Source organism: Canis lupus, chromosome 27 (assembly GCF_011100685.1).
Source record: "Canis lupus familiaris isolate Mischka breed German Shepherd chromosome 27, alternate assembly UU_Cfam_GSD_1.0, whole genome shotgun sequence".
NCBI classification, from domain to species: domain Eukaryota; kingdom Metazoa; phylum Chordata; class Mammalia; order Carnivora; family Canidae; genus Canis; species Canis lupus.
In genome coordinates, this window is record NC_049248.1 from 5,835,015 (window position 1) to 5,855,584 (window position 20,570).

Here is a 20,570-nt window from a genome sequence, read left to right on the forward strand (position 1 = left end):
CTTGTTGTACTTCAGGGATGTCCCAAATTCTCATTTTATTGAGTTAGTGGGAAAGGAGCAAGGGCATAGATAATCCAAGAATAGACTACATCTTTTTGTTGTTCAGAGCTGGATATTTTTGTCCCTTCAGATTTATTTTTTATTATTTTTAATCATTATTATTTTACTTTGGTTAATGGTAAGCCCTTTGATTTTGGGAGGAGGTGTGGGAAGGAGGCTCAGAACATACTGGGTAGTGGGGAATATTGTAAAGGTTAATTGCATTCATTGGGTAATCTACATGTGATTCTTTCCATCTGACTGAGACTGAGGAACATGTTCCTTTGTGTGGGAGGTGGGTAATATAAGACAGAGCTAGAGCTGCAAAGACCACTCCAAGAAGCAACGTGGTTGAATGAACAGCTATGATATAACCAATGTATAACACCTGGAACTAAACACAGAATTATTGTATCTCTAAAGATTCCAAAGGTTTTCCTAAAAATATGACCAACAACAGGGGGAAAAAAAGATACCCGGATTCCAAGGATCTCACGATGGTGCTGAAAACCTATGACACCAGCTTCCTGGACTTTCTCAGAAGGTGTTTGGTGTGAGTTTGCAGGGGTGTCTTTGCCTCAGGTTTCCTTTTATTTTTCTTTTTAAGATTTATTTATTTGAGAGAGAGAGAGAGAGCAAGCGAGAGAGAGCACAAGCAGGGAGAGTGGCAGGCAGAGGGAGAAGGAGAAGCAGGCTCCTCACTGAGCAGGGAGCCTGACATAGGGTTCGAGCCCAGGACCCCAAGATCATGACCTGAGCTGAGGGCAGACACTTAAACAACTGAGCCACCCAGGTACCCCTCTGGGTTTCCTCTTAAATACTGTATTTTTCCTCATGTTTGCTGGTGAAAGTCTGGGGCCAGAACAACGTTATAAAAATAATAAAATAAATACTGACCATAGTGCTTGAGAGTCTGTAGAATGCTTTCCCTTCATCTGACTGACTTTTCTCTTCCCTTCCTATGTGATTAATTAGCAGGGCAGATTATTTGCTCCATTTTGAGATGTGGAAGCTGAGGCTCAATGACTTGCCTTAGATTAGTGTGTGGGTAGAGCTTGCCTTCCTGTCCTCAAACCCTGGCAGCAAGGTTGTAGGCCAGTTCTAAATAGCTTCTGCTTCATGAACTGAGGTCAGCCTCTTGCATGTTGTAACTGTTTGCATAAACACCCAGCATATGGCTTCTGGGTCCCTCCCATTCCCCTAGGATTTATAGCCTAAAGTAAAGAATGCTCCATTAACCATTTATTATGTACAGCTTTTTAGAATCTATATGCTTAGAAATTAAGTTCTGTACTTTGGTCAAGTCACAGTTTAAAAAGGAACAGAACATAAAGCATTCAGAACAATACCTAGTGTTTAAAAAATGTTAGCTTTTATTATTTTAAAAGGGGTTTTGCAAGTGTGTCTCCACTAAATGGCAAATAGATTAGTCGCATGATATTTGATATCATTGTGTCTCTTTGGGCCTCAGTTTCTTTTTCTATATAATGAAGTATTCCTAAGGTGGCTTTTAGCTATATTAGTTCTATAATTTTTGAGTATTTTTAGAGACCATATGTTTATGTTGTCTCATTCTTCCAGTGGGATGGAGTAGTTTCAGCAAAATATTCCTCTCATATTCATGCACTCTGGGAATTTAGGTAATAGCTGAGCGGATAGGCCATCATGCACTGCTGGAAATTTTCCCCAGTTAGAGAGTCATGCTACTCAACTGAAAAATGGAGCTAGAGAAAGATCCTATATTCCACCATTGTCTCCATCCCTACTTTTGCTGAGACTATAGAATGAATTTGCATTAACAAATGACAGAAACTCACTACTGAGACTGAGTTATATCCAGAAACCCCAACCATCCAGAACAGAGTGCAGAACCAAGAAAGAAATATCTTTTTAAAAAAAGATTATTTATTTATTCATTCATTCATTCATTCATTCATTCATTCATTCATTCATGGAGACACATGGAGAAAGGCAGAGTCATAGGCAGAGAGAGAAGCAGACTCCTCGCAGGGACCTCAATGTGGGACTTGATTCCAGGATTCCAGGATCATGCCCTAAGCAGAAAGCAGATGCTCAATTGCTGAGTCAACCAGGCGTCTCAATATTTTTCTTTTTTAGAGTAAAGGGCTGGTTGCTCACAAGTTGCAAGAGATAAGTTATTGGGGCCTATTATCTTATCATTCCTTTTTTTTTTTTTTTTTTTTTTTTTGCTAATTAGCAGATTTTTGGAATGACAGACTAAATGTTTTGAGTCAAATTTAATAGGGGTAAATATAAAGTCCTATGTCTAGCTTTTTTTTTTTTTACCCAGTAAAAACTAATATTTTGTTTTATTTTTTTTTAAATTCTTTTAATTTTTTTTATTGGTGTTCAATTTACCAACATACAGAATAACACCCAGTGCTCATCCCGTCAAGTGTCCCCCTCAGTGCCCGTCACCCACTCACCCCCACCCCCCGCCCTCCTCCCCTTCCACCACCCCTAGTTCGTTTCCCAGAGTTAACAGTCTTTACTTTCTGTCTCCCTTTCTGATATTTCCCACACATTTCTTCTCCCTTCCCCTATATTCCCTTTCACTATTATTTATATTCCCCAAATGAATGAGAACATACACTGTTTGTCCTTCTCCGATTGACTTACTTCACTCAGCATAATACCCTCCAGTTCCATCCACTTTGAAGCAAATGGTGGGTATTTGTCGTTTCTAATGGCTGAGTAATATTCCATTGTATACATAAACCACATCTTCTTTACCCTTTCATCTTTCGATGGACACCGAGGCTCCTTCCACAGTTTGGCTATTGTGGACATTGCTGCTGGAAACATCGGGGTGCAGGTGTCCCGGCGTTTCATTGCATCTGAATCTTTGGGGTAAATCCCCAACAGTGCAATTGCTGGGTCGTAGGGCAGGTCTATTTTTAACTCTATGTCTAGCTTTTATAGGCTAACTTTAGAAATTCAGGAGAGTGGAGTTATAGTTTAGCAGCGATTCATTTGAAACAGAACTGGGAACTCGAGTTGTTTATGATCTTATAAATCTAGAATATTAGTGTCATCTACCAGCAGTTAGAAGCTATTCTCAGCATGATGGACAATAAGCTGAAATTTTCTATCTAAGAAGATGACAACTCTAATATATAACCAACAGTTAGTAGTAATGTAAATGTTTTCAGATAGTGAAAGGATTGTGACATAAGAGATTATGTTTTCACTTTCTGCAGTTTCAGTTACCTGTGGTCAACCACAGTCCAGAAGCAGGTGACTACTAGTAATATTAGCCTAGTACTACATCATTGTCATTCACCTCAGTTCATCTCATCACATAGGCATTTTATCATCATCTCACATCGTAAGAAGGGTGAGGACAGCTAGAAGATATTTTGAGAAGAGACCATATTCACATAGTTTTTATTACAGTATAATGTTATAATTGTTCTATTCCATTATTATCATTGTGAATCTCTTATTGCACCCAAATTAGAATTTAAGTTTTATCATAGGTATGTATAGGAAAAAACATAGTATATCTAGAGTTTTGTACTATCTGTGGTTTCGTGCATACACTAGGGGTAGAATGCATTACCCCACAGATAAGGGGGGACACTGTAATGTTAATGGGTAAAATTAGAACCTGGGTTTAAGTTATTAGTTTAAAGGTCCTGGGAAGTGTGAATTTTGGATCAATAAAAATGAAGAACTTTTAAAGAATTGGTTTTATCAATACTGGAATAGCTAACTCTGTGAGTAAGTGCTTTGTCACTAAAAATACTCAAGAATGGCACGATGATTCCATGTTGAAAATTCTGTCAGATGCCTTTTGTTACTACATTCAATGTTTGGCTGGATTATATCCAAATCTCCTCATTAATATTCTAGCACTCTGTAATGTTGTGTCTGATATATTTGAAGGCCCAGATTTTGTAGTTTGGAACTTGAAATTAAGCATCTCTTTGCTTTGATCTTAGCTTACTAAGTTACTTAGTAAACTCTTAAGTCCCCGTGGTTAAGATTTTCTATAATATTTCTTCTAAGGGAGTTTCTAGGAACTCTGGAAGACTCAGGCTCTAATATATTCCTTGCTTTGTCAAGCAAATTTCAGGTACTTTTATATGTTGTAATCTCTGTTCTATGATGATATCTTTGAGTTATAACACAGTTTAAATGGGTTCATTAAGAAAGAATTATTTTTGTTATATCTTATTTATTAGGTTCTTTATTGGGGTCTTTTTAAATGTTTTCAACCTTAGAAAGGGAAGTGAAACAATAACCTGTGCTGGGCTTTGTTGGTATATAGATGGGAACCTTCTCTTCGCATGACCCCTGACCAGGCTCTCAAGCATGCTTGGATTCATGAGCCACGGAATCTCAAACCACGGTACAGGCCCCAGACCCTGAGGAAACCCAGTCTCTGTCTCCCCTCTGAGGCTCAGAAGGACAAGGTTCAAGGGCATCATCGCTTAGGCATAAAAGGTACAGCCCCTCAAATAGCCAGTCTTCTTCCCCTAGTCCAGGGCTTGAGTATTTCTGGAGGATTCATGTCAATGTCTCTGAACTCAACTTTGGATAATCATTCTGACTGTATCACTACTAGCCTGCCATTTCTCACTTTTGAGATTTAACCTCTTTCAAGAGACTTGCTTCTAGCTGAGTTTGTTTCTTTCTTGCCTTCTTATCATTAGGATTTTCCATGCTTCTCCTGTCTTTAATTCCTTTTCTCCTCCTTTCCTTTTCTTTCACTGTGTCCTCCTCTGCCTGGCCTATAATTACCTTTTGAATTTTTATCAGACAGATTATGGCATTATGCACATATCTTTTATATGCAATATAACCTCATGGGTTATGTACATGGTCACTAGGGTCAGTTACTTGGGATTAAATTCTGGCTGTACTATTTACCACCCTTGGGCACTTTAGTTAACCTCTCTATCTCAGTTTTTTCATTTGTGAGAATGAGAATCATGCCTATTCTCTATGGTTAAGGAAAGGATCAAAGAAATTAATAAATGTGCTTAATTCTATGTGTTTTACATATTGTTTTTATATCATTACGACCAGGATTTTCCCAAAATGATTTATAGTCTAATGGACAGAATGTAATTCACATTCAAATACTTGCTCCTTTTGTCTTTTCTCTCCTTTGGCAGAGGTGATCATCAAAGAAGAGACAAGCAGTGTCACTGCTAAGCAGGTTCAGAATTCGGGTGATCAGTGGAGCTCTCTGCAGCATGCAGCTGAAGTTGTCCAGCTGCCTCAACTAACAGAAACTTCCAGAAAGCCAGAGGCAGTTGTTGGACCAGAGGAGTCCAAGACCTCCCCAGGAAAACAAAGTAAAAACTCCTCACCCAAGAACATGAATATTTTACCACCTATTGTATGACCTTTGCTGAAGGTGTGTCATGTTGCTTTCCACCAGTGATTTGTATTAGAGACAGCACTTATATTGTACAATATTTCAGATTGTTGTTTTTTAATGCATAAAGGTTTGTTTAAAAAAACTCTATTCACATAGCTAGTTAGCATGATTCCTATTATGAGGGATGGGAGAATGTTCTTGCACCTACACTCCCTCCTTATGCCCTCAACCAGATGAAATGATATGTGTGTATGTACTTAATGTTATAGCATCACTGATAGAACTTTAAATAATTTTTTTCTTTCCCCCCAAGACAGCTAATCTGTTAGGATTCTTGTTTGAAAATGAAAATGAAAAACTAGTTTGAATTCAGTTTGTTGCTTCTAGTTTATATAATTGGGGAATCAGGAGGGGTAGGTATAATTTCAAGCACTGTAGTCTAAACATTCAGACAAGGTCATAGGGCTCAGAATCCCTCTACTTATCAGCATTGCTTCTTTTTGTGGTTTTTATTCTAAAGACAAGCTCTTCCCAGAAGTTAAAGTGACCACCATAATCCAGTCAAAAGATGCAGTGCTTGCAGGAAAGTCTCAGAAATGACTGGACTCCATGGTAGCACCTAACTGATGCTCGTCTAGGACCATGAAGTAGAGGACAGAGTATTTCTCAAAGGAAGGGAAATTGAATAAACAACAGGATATATTCACTCATCCACCATCCTCAAAATCTCCTTTGTTTGGCTTTCTAGTCCTTGTCTATATGATTGTAATTATAAAACAGATACAATTTTACAAGAAACTTCTTAAGATCATAACCTCAAAAACAACATGGAAAATATACCTGGCTTTATAGTTTTCATCTTAGTCACTGTGTAATATTCCATGAAGGGAGACACCAGATAATTGAAGCAGTGGGTTTGGATAAGATCACCCAGGAAAGGTGAAAGAGAATGAGGATAGCAGAAGGTCAAAAGAAAGTAGCAAAGATAAATATGCCAGGGGTTAACAGAGTTAAGTAAAGCCCCAAGGAGATGGAAAAAATGAAAAAATTAGAAACCAAAGGATAAAAGTCTCTAGAAACATAAAAAATAAAAAATTCCACAGAAAGGTCAGAATAAGAACAGAAAATGTCTCTAAAGTGGGGTGATATGGACATTAAATCAGAGTTAAATCAGAGAAGTGTCATAACAGGTGACTTGTCCCAGGTCCTATAGCCAGTAAAGTACAGAACTGGCACAGAACTCAGGTCTTCTGGACCTTTTTTAACACCAACTATCTTTAATCATGGATAAAGGTGAGGAAGACAATTTTCTGCAGCTCTAGAGAGACAGGAAAAGAAGCCAAGTCCTCAATACCACTAGAGTGATTTTCATGGTTATAAAAGCTAAAATAAATCATGGCTTCTTATCCTTAGGAATACTTTAAGGCAGGGGATCTTCAAGTTATGGCAAAGATGGGATACATAGAAACAGGATGAATGACATTAGCCAGAGCCTCTCAGTCTAGCACTATTTTTCTTCTGCTATCCATCTGATTCTTTTAATTCCTGACATTTCTTTACCCATTGGATCCCAAGAAAACAAAACACCTGGAGCCCTTTAATTGTAATTTTTTTAATTTTGTGTCCTTGCTTGCATGGACAGGAAAATCTGAAAAATCCAGTGACTAGCATAAGATGACATGTCTTTGATGTGAGTGGTATGAAGATAATGTTAGGGCTCTGTAAGGATATGGAGAGGGGAGCTGTGGAAGTCAGAAGGGAGGGGAAGAGGGGAAATCAGTGGGTGGGCGCCAATCACAGGTTCACCATCAGCCAGTCCAGCAGCTGCAGCCGTGTAACATTTCCCACCGCCTCATCCAGCTGTCGCTCCTTCTCATAGCGCAGCACTGACTGCAGGACCTCACCTACACTGCGTCCTTTGTCCACAGCAGCAGCTGAGAGCTGAAGTAGCTGTGGAAAGGAAAGAAAAGCAGTAGTGGAGAGGCAAAGCATCCCAGAGCAGACCAGAAAGGGCCTGCCAAGGCTAGGACAAAGACGCTGGGCAGACCTTGGAAAACTGCAGTTTAAAGAGGCTCCAATTAGATGCTGAAAAAACTTCCATAACTGCAAAATATGAAGCCTGGCTGACAGAAGAGAGTTCCATCATATGGAACATACAATTTTGCACTAAGACTAAATCTTGCTGTTTCCAGTGGTCAATGGTGATCCTGTTTTCTAAGAATTCTAAAATTCCCAAGTTCACTGTAATGTCACAAAACAGTCTTCAATATTGTCCTATGGCCAAACAAGGGCAAGGAGAAAATAGCCAGAGAACAAATACACATGGTGCTTTCCATGCTTCACAGAACAGAGAGCCTAGAATGCTAGAGCAGGAAAGTAGCTCAGAGACCCATCCAACCCCTGTGGAGATGCAGCCCAGAGAGGTGGCAAGACTTATCAGTATACAGTGCTAGAAATTAGCCATGGCAACATGCATGCCTAGGGCTCTGAACCCAAGCTCAAAATGAGAAAAATCAGCCAAAGCAATCATTCTAACCATATGAACACAGTACATTGCCACTCATCTAAGTAACCAGATTTTTATTTTGTGTATTCTGCACCTGACTCTCTGAGAGTCAAAAGGAAAATAAACAGGTCAAATCTCAGGAGCTTTTACAAAAGGGGGGATTTCCATGAAAGAGACTAAAGTACATATGGGTGTTCTTAAAACAAATGGAAGGACTAAGTCTTAACAAAGAGAAGATATAAAGAAGAACCAAATGAAAATTTTAGCACTAAAAAATACAAAATCCAAATGAAAACTTATTGGATGGGCTATCAGAATGAAGATGAGGGAAGTCAGTGAACTTAAAGACCGATTCATAGAAAAAAAAAACCCACATTAAACAACAACATAAGATGATAGATTAAACTATCTTCAATTAAAAAATTAAGAAAAAATCTGAAAAAATTTTTGAAAAAATCAAGAGTGCTCAGGGGCATATGGAACAACACTGAAGATCTTACATTTATGTCATTAGAATCCCAGGAGAGGAGAAAAGGGTGGTGCAAAAGAAATGCTTGAAGAAATAATGGATGAAAGTTTACCCAATTTGCCATAAGATATAACTGACAAATCAAAAAAACTCATCTAAAATAAGATAAACCCAAAGAAATTCACTTTAGAATCTGTCATAATCAAATTGCTAAAAATTAAAGAGAAAGAAAAAATATAAAAACAGGCCACATTATTTACAAGAGAACAATGCAAATGATAGCAGACTTCTGGTCAGAAATCGTAGAGGTCAGAAAAAAATGGCAGAGTACTTCTAAGCACTAAAAAGAACTGCCCAGTCAGAATCCTGTATTAAAAATCATACTTCAGGAATAAGGTCCAAAATGTTTTTCAGATTAAAGAAAGCTAAAAGATGTAATATCACTGCCAGAAAAATATGTTCTGATTCTTTAGACAGAAGGAAAATGATATCAGAAGGAAGCTGGAAACATCAGGAATAAATGAAGAACAAAAGAAACAGCAAAAATCTCAATATAAACAATAAATTATTTTTCTCTGTTCTTTAAAATACAGGCATACCTTGAAGATATTGTGGGTTCAGTTCAAGACTACCACAATAAAGTGATATCACAATAAGGAGAGTCAAATTTTTTGGTTTCCCAATGCATATAAAAATTATGTTTACACTATTAAGTGTGCAATAGCATATGTCTAAAAAACAATGTACATAATTTTAAAATAATTTATTGCTAGAATATGCCAACCATCATTGGAGTTTCCAGTGAATTTTAATTGCTGATTACAGATCACCATAACAAATAATGAAAATCTTTTAAATATTGTGAGAATTACCCAAGTTGACAGAGATATGGAATGAGCATGTGCTGTTGGAAAAATGGTGCCAATGGACTTGCTTGACTGACATAAGGTTGCCACAAACCTTCAAGTTTGTAAAGAACACAATATCTGCAAAGCACAATAAAGTGAAACAAAATTAAATGATGTACAGCTGTTTGAGAGCAAAAAAACACTGTCTAAAGATTTTTCCAATATATGCAGATTATATAAAATAACTAACTACAACATAAGGGTCTCATAAGTAGTGAGACCCCACAGTTTAAGTGGTAACTACTGATTCTACATAGACTCTGGAAAGTTAAGAAGAAAGTTAAGAATAATGATAAGAATGTGGAGAAACCAAAACCCACATAAATTGCTGGTGGAAATGTAAAATGGTACAGTCATCTTGGAAAACAATTTGGCAGTTTCTTAAGAATTATACTTATTTAAGAGGTAGAAATCCCACTCCTTGTTACCCAAGAGAAATGAGAACATATGTCCACACAAAGACTTGTATGTGAATATTCACAGTGGCATTATTCTTAATAGCAAAAAAGTGAAAACAATCCCATCAGCCAGTGAATGGATAAACAAAATGCAATATATCCATTTCTTGAAATACTATTCAGCAATAAAAAGAAATGAACTGATAAATACTACAACATGGATAAACCTCAAAAGTATTGTGCTAAATGTGAAGAGCCAGATATAAAAGACTACATATTTTATGGCTCTGTCATAAAAAATGACAGGTAAATCTATAATGATAGGAAACAGGTAAGTGGTTACTTGTGGCTGGGGGACAGAAACAGAAATGTACCCTAGAAAGTTCTGAGATAGAAAAATAAGCAGTCCCTGGTCTTATCAGATATTAAAACACGTTACAGAATAACAATAATGAAAACAGTATGCTATTAAAATAGTAAGAGTTGACAATTCAATGGAACAGAACAGAAAATTCAAGAAAAGAACCAAAGGCAGGTAGGCTTCTGGAAAAAAAAAAAAGAGAGAGAGAGAGAGAGACTGCATCCCTACCTCATACCTTGTATAAAAATGATTTGAAAATGGATCAAAGTCTTAAATATTTTTAAAAAAATCAAAAGAACTAGAAGAAAACATGGGTAAGTTTTGTTAATACGTTGTTGTGTAGAATGACTTCCAAAATATGACACATAATCCAGGAAAAAAACTTGAAAAGTTACTTAGATCTGACTACATAAGCATTTTAAAAATTCTATATGGCAAAAAGAAAGAAAAAACCAATCAAAAGACAGATGACAAAAAATTGTATTTAATATCATAAAGGCTAATTTTCTTACATATATGAAAACTCTTACAGGTCAATAAGAAAAAGACTAGCAATCCAGTAGAGAAATAGGCAGAGGTTATACACAATTCATCCATAAAAAAGGAAATTCAAGTGGTTCTTAAACATAACAAAAGATATGTACCTTCATTCCTAATAAGACAAGTGCAAAGCAAGGTAACATTCAGCAAAGATCAAAAGTTTGGCACTCACTATTGGATAAAGCATGGGAAATGGGCACTCTCCTATTGTTTTAATAGGTGTGCAAATTGATGCATGCTCTATGGAAGGCAACTTGGAAATATATATCTAATATACAATACATTTTTCAAAGACATCTTGAAATGTTTTTCCTAGGCATTCAGCACATACAGAGATGTTTAGACCTGTGCATTCAGCATTGCATTTGAACAAAATATTAGCAACTGAAATGTCCATACGTAGGAGAGTGGTTGAATACAGCATCTTTATACAATAATATGTAGCCACTAAAAAAGAATGTGGCAGCTAAATATGCTGCAGAAAAGAATATATATATGGTACTAACATTTGTGACTTAAAGAAAAAGATATATACCTCTAAGTATTTGCGTCTGTATACATATGTACTTCTGGAAGGATAAAGAAGAAATTGCTCAGAAAGATTTTCTTCAGGGAAGGAAATGGGATGGGAGATAAGGATAGAAAAAAACCTTAATTTTATCTATGCTTTTTGTGCCTTTTGATTTAGTACTATGCACATATTATCTATTCAAATATGTATACAAATTTGTTTAAAGGAACTAGGTTCGTGGGCATTCCAGAGTTACTGCATCAGCATGAGAGTATTTCCATATATTAATTAAATATCTTTCCAAAAAAATCTCAGATCATTTTTAGGTAGTTTCTTTGATGTATACTTCATCCAAATTTTATTAAAAATATACTAATATTCAATGCAATCTACTCATTAGTTAAAATTTGGATGTGCTGTTAACCATTCTTTTAGATGATCATTATCTTTACAGTGGGCAAAGATGTATGTGTGTGTGTGTGTGTAATGCAAGTATGTTACCTTCATTTTGGATAAGTATATTATAAATATTTTAATTAAAAATAATATAAAACCAAAATGTATTATGTATGTTATGTATGTTGGGTTTAACTTAAAAGCTGGCTATGGAACAAAAGCATTTCACACATTATACACATGAAACCTATGCTTTTTAGATTGTTTTCCATCAGTTTAAAGCTTTTGTGAAAATAGCTCCCCTCTGTTAATTGTTATGTCCCAAAATAGTTGTCTTACAGACTGGGAAAACTGTAAAGAGACAGAACTTGCCAAGAACTCAGGGATGTATCTCAGATCGGAACACCATGCTCTGTCTTCTGGCTCAAACTTAAATGTGCACACATATGACCTGGGGATTTTGCTTGAGTTTCTAAATCAGTAGAGTGTGAGTGTGGCTTGAGATTCTGTACTTATAACAAGCTCCCAGGTGGTGCCAATGCTGTTGGTTCACAGATCCACTTTGAGTAGCAAGTCAAAATCATACAGTTTCTTGTTTAGTATAGCCTTATCTGGATATTATACAATCCTGTGTCTTCCCAGGCCTCAGATAAACCAAGTAACTCAGTTATATAAGGGTTACTACTAATACCACTTATTAAACAGAGAAACTCTCTTCTTCCATATCCTCTGGTTTCTATGAGGATTAATTATTTTTATAAATAATTCTAGCTTTTCGTGCCATGCTTACTACTTAATTGGTGCTATTCCATTTCTCTCAATTGAGATGAAATCATCAAAAGTCCTCTGTGTGTGTGTGTGTGTGTGTGTGTTTTATAGGGATGCTCGCTTTTTTAATTCCTCTACATTACCTTGAAGCAGCAACTTGCATAAACACTCATGCTTTCCAGCCTCAAAATTTCCTTTCAGAGGAGGATTCAAAATGACAACATAAAAGGATCCTGAACTCATCTCCTCCCACAAACACAACAAATCTAAAGCTACATATGGAACAATTCTCTCTGAAAAGGACCCAAAAGCTAGCTGAACAGTGCTTCCACAAGAAAGAATAAAAGAGCCATATCAAGTAGGGTAGGAGAAGCAGAGACATGGTTGAGCAAGAAACCCAACTGTAGGCACAGGGATCTACAATCAGGAGGAATCACATAAAATGGAGCTTGTCCCTGGGGAATGAGGGGTCTGTGCCTATCAGGCACCCCAGCCCTTATGAACTCTAACAGAGAGATAAGTTCCCAAAGTGTCTGGTCTTAAAAACCAATGGGGTTTACTTCCAGGAGAACCAAAAGGCTGTATAGGGAATAAAAAATCTGTTTTTAAAGGGTTTACACACAAACCCACTCATCCTGGAACCCAGCACAAAAGCAACAGTTTGAAAGGCTCCTAGACTATATGCAAAGGAGACTCATTTATTCAATTGCCAGAGAGGCAGAAATCTGCTGGGACTTTCTCTGGGGATGAAGGCATTGAAAGGAGCTATTTTTGTGTTTTCCTTTTGCCTGTTGGTGCCAGTACTGGTAGATGGCAATTTTTACACCACCTCCCAGCCTGCTATCTCAAGGGGAAGCACCCTGTTCTTGAACACTGCAGCCACAGCTCACCATGCCACAGCCAGTGGGCAGGCACAAACCACACAGGGGATGCTCTTTGAGTACCTGGCTCTGGTGGCCAAAGGGAATTGCATTTCTGGGTCTTATGGGTCTGAAGCAATCTTTGAGACAGTCTTTGGCAGGCTTCCACCCCATATCACTGCACAGACAGCATACTGAAACACACTCCAGTCTTCCTGAGGAAAAGGCCTATATTCTTGTCCTGGAGCTTCAGTCTGAGGTGCAAGCTTCAGGCTTGCCACACATGCAGAGGTTACAGAGGCACCCCAAGGAACATGGGGAGAGAGACAACAAATTTGTACAGTCCCTTGGCTTTGCCACAGTTTTTTGATACTTCCTAAAAAGGAGCTTATGCATGTGTCTAAATATATGACTTTTGCAACTGTTATCTAGGAATACCTCCACATATCCTGGTCTGGAAGTCATCAGGGATCACAATTGTGATGTACCTTAAAAGTTGCTGCCTGAGGATCTGGCCTACAATTAACCTGAAACTCGGCACTGAGATCCCTCCCTTACAGTGACAGGATTTGGCACACCAAATAGGTCAATAACTGGGACTTATTAAGAACAAATCAAGCTACAAATCAAAACCACAATGAGGCACCACCTCACACTGGTCAGAATGGCTAAAATGAACAACTCAGGAAACAGTGGATGTTGGTGAGGATGCAGAGAAAGGGGAATCCTCTTGTACAGTTGGTTGGAATGCAAACTAGTGCAGCCACTGTAGAAAACAGTATGGAGGTTCCTCAAAAAAGTTAAAAATAGAACTACCCTATGACCCAGCAATTGTACTACCAGGGATAGAAACATAGTGATTTGAAGGGGCATATACACTCCAATGTTTATAGCAGCAATGTCCATAGTAGCCAAAATGTGGAAAGAGCCCAGATGTCCATTGACAGATGATGGGTAAAGAAGATATTATATATACATATCATATGTATATATATGAAAAATATAAAATATATAATATATATTCATCAAAAAGAATGAAATTTTGCCATTTGTAACGTGTGGATGGAACTAGAGAGTATTATGCTAAGTGAAATAAGTCAGAGAAAGACAAATACCATATGATTTCACTCATATGTGGAATTTAAGAAACAAAACAGATGAACATAGAGGAAGAGAAGGAAAAATAAAATAAGATAAAAACAGAGTGAGGAAAACAGCCATAAGAGACCCTTAACTATAGGAAACAAACTAAGGGTTGCTGGAAGGGAGGTGGGTGGGAAGATGGGATAATTGGGTGATGGGCATTAAGGAGGGCACTTGAAGTAATGAGCACTGGGTGTTATATGCAACTGATGAATCACTAAATTCTACCTCGGAAACTAACAATATAGTATATGTTAATTAAATTGAATTTAAATTAACAATTTTTTTAAACAAGAAAATCACTAAGGTCCAAGAAATAACCAAAAGCTAGGGCAATTTGAATAATAAGTTTCATTTCCTACATAAGGCCACTCATGCGAGACTGGAAAAGATCCATTTCACCTAATACTTAAAACAAACACAGAGAAGTCACACAAAATGAGAAGACAGAGGAATATGTTCCAAATGAAAGAATAAGACAAAATCTCAGAAAGAGATCTTAGTAAAATAGAGATAAAGAGTTCAAAGTAGTGGTCATAAAGATGCACACCAAATTCAGGAGAAGAATGGATAAACACAGTGAAAACTTCAACAAAGAGATGGAAAATATAAGAAAGTATCAGACAAAAGTTATGGAGCTGAAGAATTCAATAGTTAAACGGAAAAATACACTAGAGTTGTTCAACAGAAGATCAAATGAAGTAGAATGATTAGTAACTCTGAGGACAGCACTGGAAAGGACCCAATCAGAGCAGCAAAAAGAAAAATGAATTTTAAAAAGCAAGGATATCTTAAGAGACTTTTGGAAAACATCAAGCAGGATAACATCTTCATTATAGGGGTCCCAGAAGAAGGAGAAGTGAGAGAAAACAGTAGAAAACTTATTTGAAGAAGTAATGGCTAAAAACTTCACTAACTTGGGGAAGGAAAGGCACCTAGCTCCAGGAAGCAAGGAAAGTTCCACATAAAATGAAACCAAAGAAATAATTTTATTTATAACTAAAATGTCAATAGTTCAAGAGAGAAGGGGTGCCTGGATGGGCTCAGTTGCTTAAGTATCTGCCTTCAGCTTGGGTCATGATCCCAGGGTCCTAGGTTCGAGCTCCATGTCGGGCTCCCTGCTCAGCAGGGAGTCTGCTTCTCCCTCTCCTCTGCTCTTCCCCTTACTCATTCTCTTTCTCTCAAATAAATAATCTTTTAAAAAAACAAAAGTTAAAGAGAGAATATTGAAACAATAAGAAAAAAATTTTTTTCTTAGAAGAGAAAATAGAAGAGAGCCCCCATAAGACTAACAGTAGATTTTTCAGCAAAATCTTTGCAGGCCAAAAGGGAATGGTATGATATATTCAAAGTGCTGGAGGAAAATGAAATCTTCCAATTGAGAAGAGTCTACCTTGCAAGGTTATCAATCAAAATTGAAGGAAAGATAGTTTCCCAGAAAAGCAAACACTAAAATAGTTCATTACACTAAACTAGCCTTATAAGAAATTTTAAAGGAAATTATTTAAGCTAAAAACAAAAGGCACTAGGGGAAAGGAGAGAAAATGAGTGGGAAATATCAGAGAGGATGACAGAACATGAGAGACTCCTAACTCTGGGAAACGAACCAGGGGTAGTCGAAGGGGAGGTGGGTGAGGGGATGGGGTGACTGGGTAACAGGCACTGAGGGGGGCACTTGATGGGATGAGCACTGGGTGTTATGCTATATATGTTGGTAAATCGAACTCCAATAAAAAAGTACAAAAAAAAAAAAAAGAAATATGACAGTAAAAATCTCACTGAAAAGTGCAAATGTAAGTAAAAGTGGTGGATTAACCACAAATAAAGTTAATATAAAGGTTAAAAGACAAAAGTAGCAAAATTACCTGTCACTGTAATAGTTAAGGGACATACAAAATAAAAAGATGTAAAATAGGACATCAAAAACAAATAGAATATGGTGGGGAGTAAAAATATAGAATCTTAAAAATGTGCTCAAATTTGCTATCAACTCAAAATAGGCTTTTGTATAAATAGGATGTTATATGTAAACCTCATGGCAACAATAATGCAAAAATCTATAGCAGATACGTAAGGTAATGTGAAAGAAATCTAAACATAACACTAAAGAAAATCACTAAACCCATGAGAGAAGGAAGCAAGAGAAGAAAGGGGTGGGAGTGAATGGGTGACGGGCACTGGGGGTTATTCTGTATGTTAGTAAATTGAACACCAATAAAAAATAAATTTAAAAAAAAAAGAAAGGAACAGAGAGGATCTACAAAAATAGAAAATAATCAACAAAATGGTTAAGAAAAACAAGACTCATCTCTTTGTTGTTTGTAAGAGATTTACTTCATCTAAGGACACACACGGAGAGCTCAAATAAAATCAGAAATGAAAGAGGAGAAGTTACAGTTGATACCACAGATACACAAAGAATCACAAGAGACTACTATGAAAAATCACATGCCAACAAATTGGACAACCTAGAAGAAATGTATAAATTTCTAGAAACATACAGTCTTTCAAAACTGAGTCATTAAGAAACTCTAAATAGGCCAATTACTAGCAAGGAGATTAAGTTAATAATTAAAAGCCAGGCAGCCCGGTGGCTCAGAGGTTTAGCACCGCCTTAGGCCCAGGGTGTGGTCCTGGACTCCCAGGATGGAGTCCCACATCTGGCTCCCTGCATGGAGCCTGCTTCTCCCTCTGCCTGTGTCTCTGCCTCTCTCCCTCTCTCTCTCTCTCTCTTTCTCTCTCTCTCTCTCTGCGTCTCTCATAAATAAATAAAATCTTTTTTTAAAAAATAAAAATAAATAAAAACCTCCCCCAAAACATGTCTAGTGCCAGAAGGCTTCACTGGTGAACTCTACCAGACATTTAAGGAAGATTTATTACCTATCTTTCTCAAATTCTTCCAAAAAAATTGAAGAGGAGAGAACACGTCCAAACTCAACTTAACATAGCCAGCATTATCCTGATAACATAACCAGACAAGGACATCAGAAAAAACTAAAATCACAAGCCAATATCCCGAATAAACACAGATGCAAAATCCTCAACAAAATATTAGCAAACCAAATTCAACAATATAATAAAAGAATCATATACCGTGCTCAAGTGGGATTTATTCCTAGGATGCTAGGATCGCTCAACATTTGCAAATCAATCAATATGATATACCACATTAGCAAATTTAAGGTTAAAAGTTATATGATCATCTCAATAGATGCAGAAAAAAGCCTGTGACAAAATTTAATATCCATTTATGACAAAAACACTCAACAAAGTGGGTATAGGAGGAACCTACTCCAATATAATGAAAGCTATCTATGACAAAACCACAGCTAATACCATACTCAGTGCTGAACAGCTGAAAGCTTTTCCTGTAAGATCAGGAACAAGATAAGGAAGCCTACTCTTACACTTTTATTCAACATATTATTGGAAGTCCTAACCACAGAAATTAGGCAAGAAAAAAAAATGAAGGGCACCCTAATCAGAAAGGAAGGAAGAAGTAAAATTGTCTCTAATTACAGATGATATGGTATGTGTATATATATATATATATGTATATATATATATATATATACACATATATATATATAAAACCCTAATGACTCCACCAAAAAACTGTTAGAATTAATATATGAGTTTAGTAAAATTACAGGAAAGAAATCTATAAACAGAAATCCGTTTTGTTTTTATACAATAATAACAAATTATTTTTAAAAAGGGAAGTTAAAACAATCCCATTTACAATTGTATCAAGAATAAAATATCTAGAAAGAAATTTAACCAAGAAAGTGAAAGAACTGTGAAATGAAAATTACAAGACACTGATAAAAGAAATTGAAGATAACACAAATAAATGTAAATGTAAATAAATAAAATGCTCATGCATTGGAAGAACTAACATTGTCAAAATGTCCATACTACCCAAAACAATCTACAGATTCAGTGCAATTCATATCAAAATCCCAGTGGCATTTTTCACAGAACTAGAACACATAATTCTAAAATTTGTATGGAACCACAAATAGCCAAAGCAGTCTTGAGAAAGAAAAAACAAGGCTGTTTGTATCATGCTCCCTGATTTTAAACTGTACTACAAAGGTATACTTATCAAAAAAAGTATGATATTGCCACTAAAAACAGACACAAACATCAATGGAACAGAATACATCGATCAGAAATAAACCCACACATACATAGCATACATAGTTAATTAATTTGCAAAAAGAAGCTTGGAATGTGCAATAGGGAAATGACAGTTTTATTCAATATATGGTGCTGAAGAAACTGCATAGCAATATGCAAAAGTATGAACTTAGACCACTATCTTACACTATATAAAAAATTAACTCAAAATGGATTAAATATTTTTGAGTCTGGCTCCAAAGACAAGGGAAACCAAAGTAAAAATTGTTTTTTTTGTTTATAGGACTACATCAAACAAAAAATCCTCTGCAAAGCAATGGAAACTGTCAACAAAATGAAAAGGCAGCCTATGGAGAGAAGATATTTACAGATTACACATCTGATAAGAGGTTAATATCCAAAATATATGAAGAATTCATACAACAAAAAACCAAGCAACTCAATTAAAAGATAAGTCAGAGAAAGACAAATGTTACATGATTTCACTTATATGTGGAATCTAAAAATACAAAACAAATGAATAAATAAACAACAAACAAAAAGACTCTTATTAAACACAGAGAACAAACTGGGGGTTGCCAGAAGGAAGGAGGCTGGAAGATGGGCAAAATTGGTCAAAGAGAATAAAAGGTACAAAGTTCTAGTTATAAAGTCATGGAGATGAAAAGTCCAGCATAGAGAGTATGGTCAATAACATTGTAATAACCTCATATGGTGAAAGGTGCTGACTACATTTATTATGGTGAGCACTGAGAATTGTAAAATTACTACCTTGTACACCCAAAACTAATACATTATATGTTGACTATGTTCGATAATAATAAATTTTTAAAATACTCTAACAAAAAATGGACAGAAGATCTGAATAGACAGTTTTTGAAAGAAGACAGATTGTCAACAGGGACATGAAAAGGTGTTGGGAAGATGTTCAATATTACTAATTATCAGGAAAAGGCAAATCAAAACCACAATAAAATATCACCTTACACTTGTCAGAATGACTATTATAAAAAAGGCAAGAAATAACAAGTGTTGGAGAAGACGTCCTTTAATGGATAAACGGATAAAGAAAGTATGGGCTGTGTGTGAGTGTGTGTGTAATGGAATACTACTCAGCCATAAAAAGGAGAAAATTTTGACAACTTGAAGGTGGACAAGTTACGCTAAGTGAAATGAGTCAGACAGAGAAAGACAAATACTGTATGATTTCATCTATATGTGGACTCTTAAAAACAAAACAAAACAAACTCAAATACAGAGAACAGACAGGTGGTTACCAGAGGGAAACTGGGTTAGGGGTGGGTGAAATGGGTCAAAGAGCTGAATTGTGGGGTGAGGGATGGTAACTATACCTATGGTGATGATCACTTTGTAGTATGTACAGATATCAAATTATAATGTACACCTGAAACTCATATACTTGTTTCATTATGTTTTTTCTCGATTGTGCTTTGCAGATACTCCGTTTTTTACAAAGTGAAACCCTGCACCAAGCAAATCTATTGGTGCCATTTTTCTGACAGCATTTGTTCACTCTGTATGTCATATTTTGGTAATTCTAGAAATATTTCAAACATTTCCATCCTTATTATATTTGTTGTAGTGATCTTGACTAGTGATATACTTGCTAATAGCTCAAATGATGGTTAGCATTTCTAGCAAAAAAGCATTTTTAATTTTTTTAATCTTTTGCATCTTTTATTTTTTTTTATTTTTTATTTTTTGCATCTTTTATTTTTTAAATTTAAATTCAGTTTGCCAACATATAGTATAGCACCCAGTACTCATCACAATAAAGCATTTTTTAAATTTAAGTATGCCCTTTTCTTTGAAATAATGCTATTGCACACTTAGTAGACTATAGTACAGTATACTGGGAAACCAAAAAAATTAATTTGACTTTGCTTTATTGCAGCGATCTAGACCACAATGCCTTTGAGGTCTGCCTGTAAAGTTATATGCCACTTTTACCAGACACATGCACAATTCTCTTCAGTAAGCAGTTCCAAGGCCTACACTGGGAAGAGCAAGGAGTTAGAAGGCACACACTTACCGTTTTCAGTAATATCAGTGATAGGTTGATTTCTCATCTGCCTTATTCTTTAGTCTTACTTCTCAGTTGATTCAGAACTTAGAGTAAGGGGAAGAGGGATGTTATTATTGAATCTCTCGAAT

General features: G+C 36.2%; 2 protein-coding genes across 23 annotated transcripts in view; one reads left to right on the forward strand and one right to left on the reverse strand.

The window, feature by feature from the left end:
- DYRK4 (dual specificity tyrosine phosphorylation regulated kinase 4) overlaps positions 1 to 18,814 on the forward strand; it is a 63,024-nt gene extending 44,210 nt beyond the window's left edge. For 15 of the 17 annotated variants that reach the window (XM_038576528.1, XM_038576535.1, XM_038576532.1 and 12 more), the window contains 4 exons: positions 463 to 592; positions 4,334 to 4,509; positions 5,184 to 5,428; positions 5,913 to 6,183. In XM_038576528.1, coding sequence (XP_038432456.1) covers positions 463 to 592; positions 4,334 to 4,509; positions 5,184 to 5,416 — 539 coding nt within the window. In that variant the 3' untranslated portion in view covers positions 5,417 to 5,428; positions 5,913 to 6,183. Of the gene's footprint in view, positions 1 to 462; positions 593 to 4,333; positions 4,510 to 5,183; positions 5,540 to 5,912; positions 6,184 to 18,678 lie in introns of those variants that run through there. The other 2 variants (XM_038576530.1, XM_038576529.1) reach the window with 2 other exon arrangements.
- AKAP3 (A-kinase anchoring protein 3) overlaps positions 2,033 to 20,570 on the reverse strand; it is a 38,407-nt gene continuing 19,869 nt past the window's right edge. For 4 of the 6 annotated variants that reach the window (XM_038576525.1, XM_038576526.1, XM_038576523.1 and 1 more), the window contains one exon: positions 6,985 to 7,342. In XM_038576525.1, the coding sequence (XP_038432453.1) occupies positions 7,187 to 7,342 (156 nt within the window). In that variant the 3' untranslated portion in view covers positions 6,985 to 7,186. Of the gene's footprint in view, positions 2,094 to 6,984; positions 7,343 to 20,448; positions 20,526 to 20,570 lie in introns of those variants that run through there. The other 2 variants (XR_005379756.1, XM_038576527.1) reach the window with 2 other exon arrangements.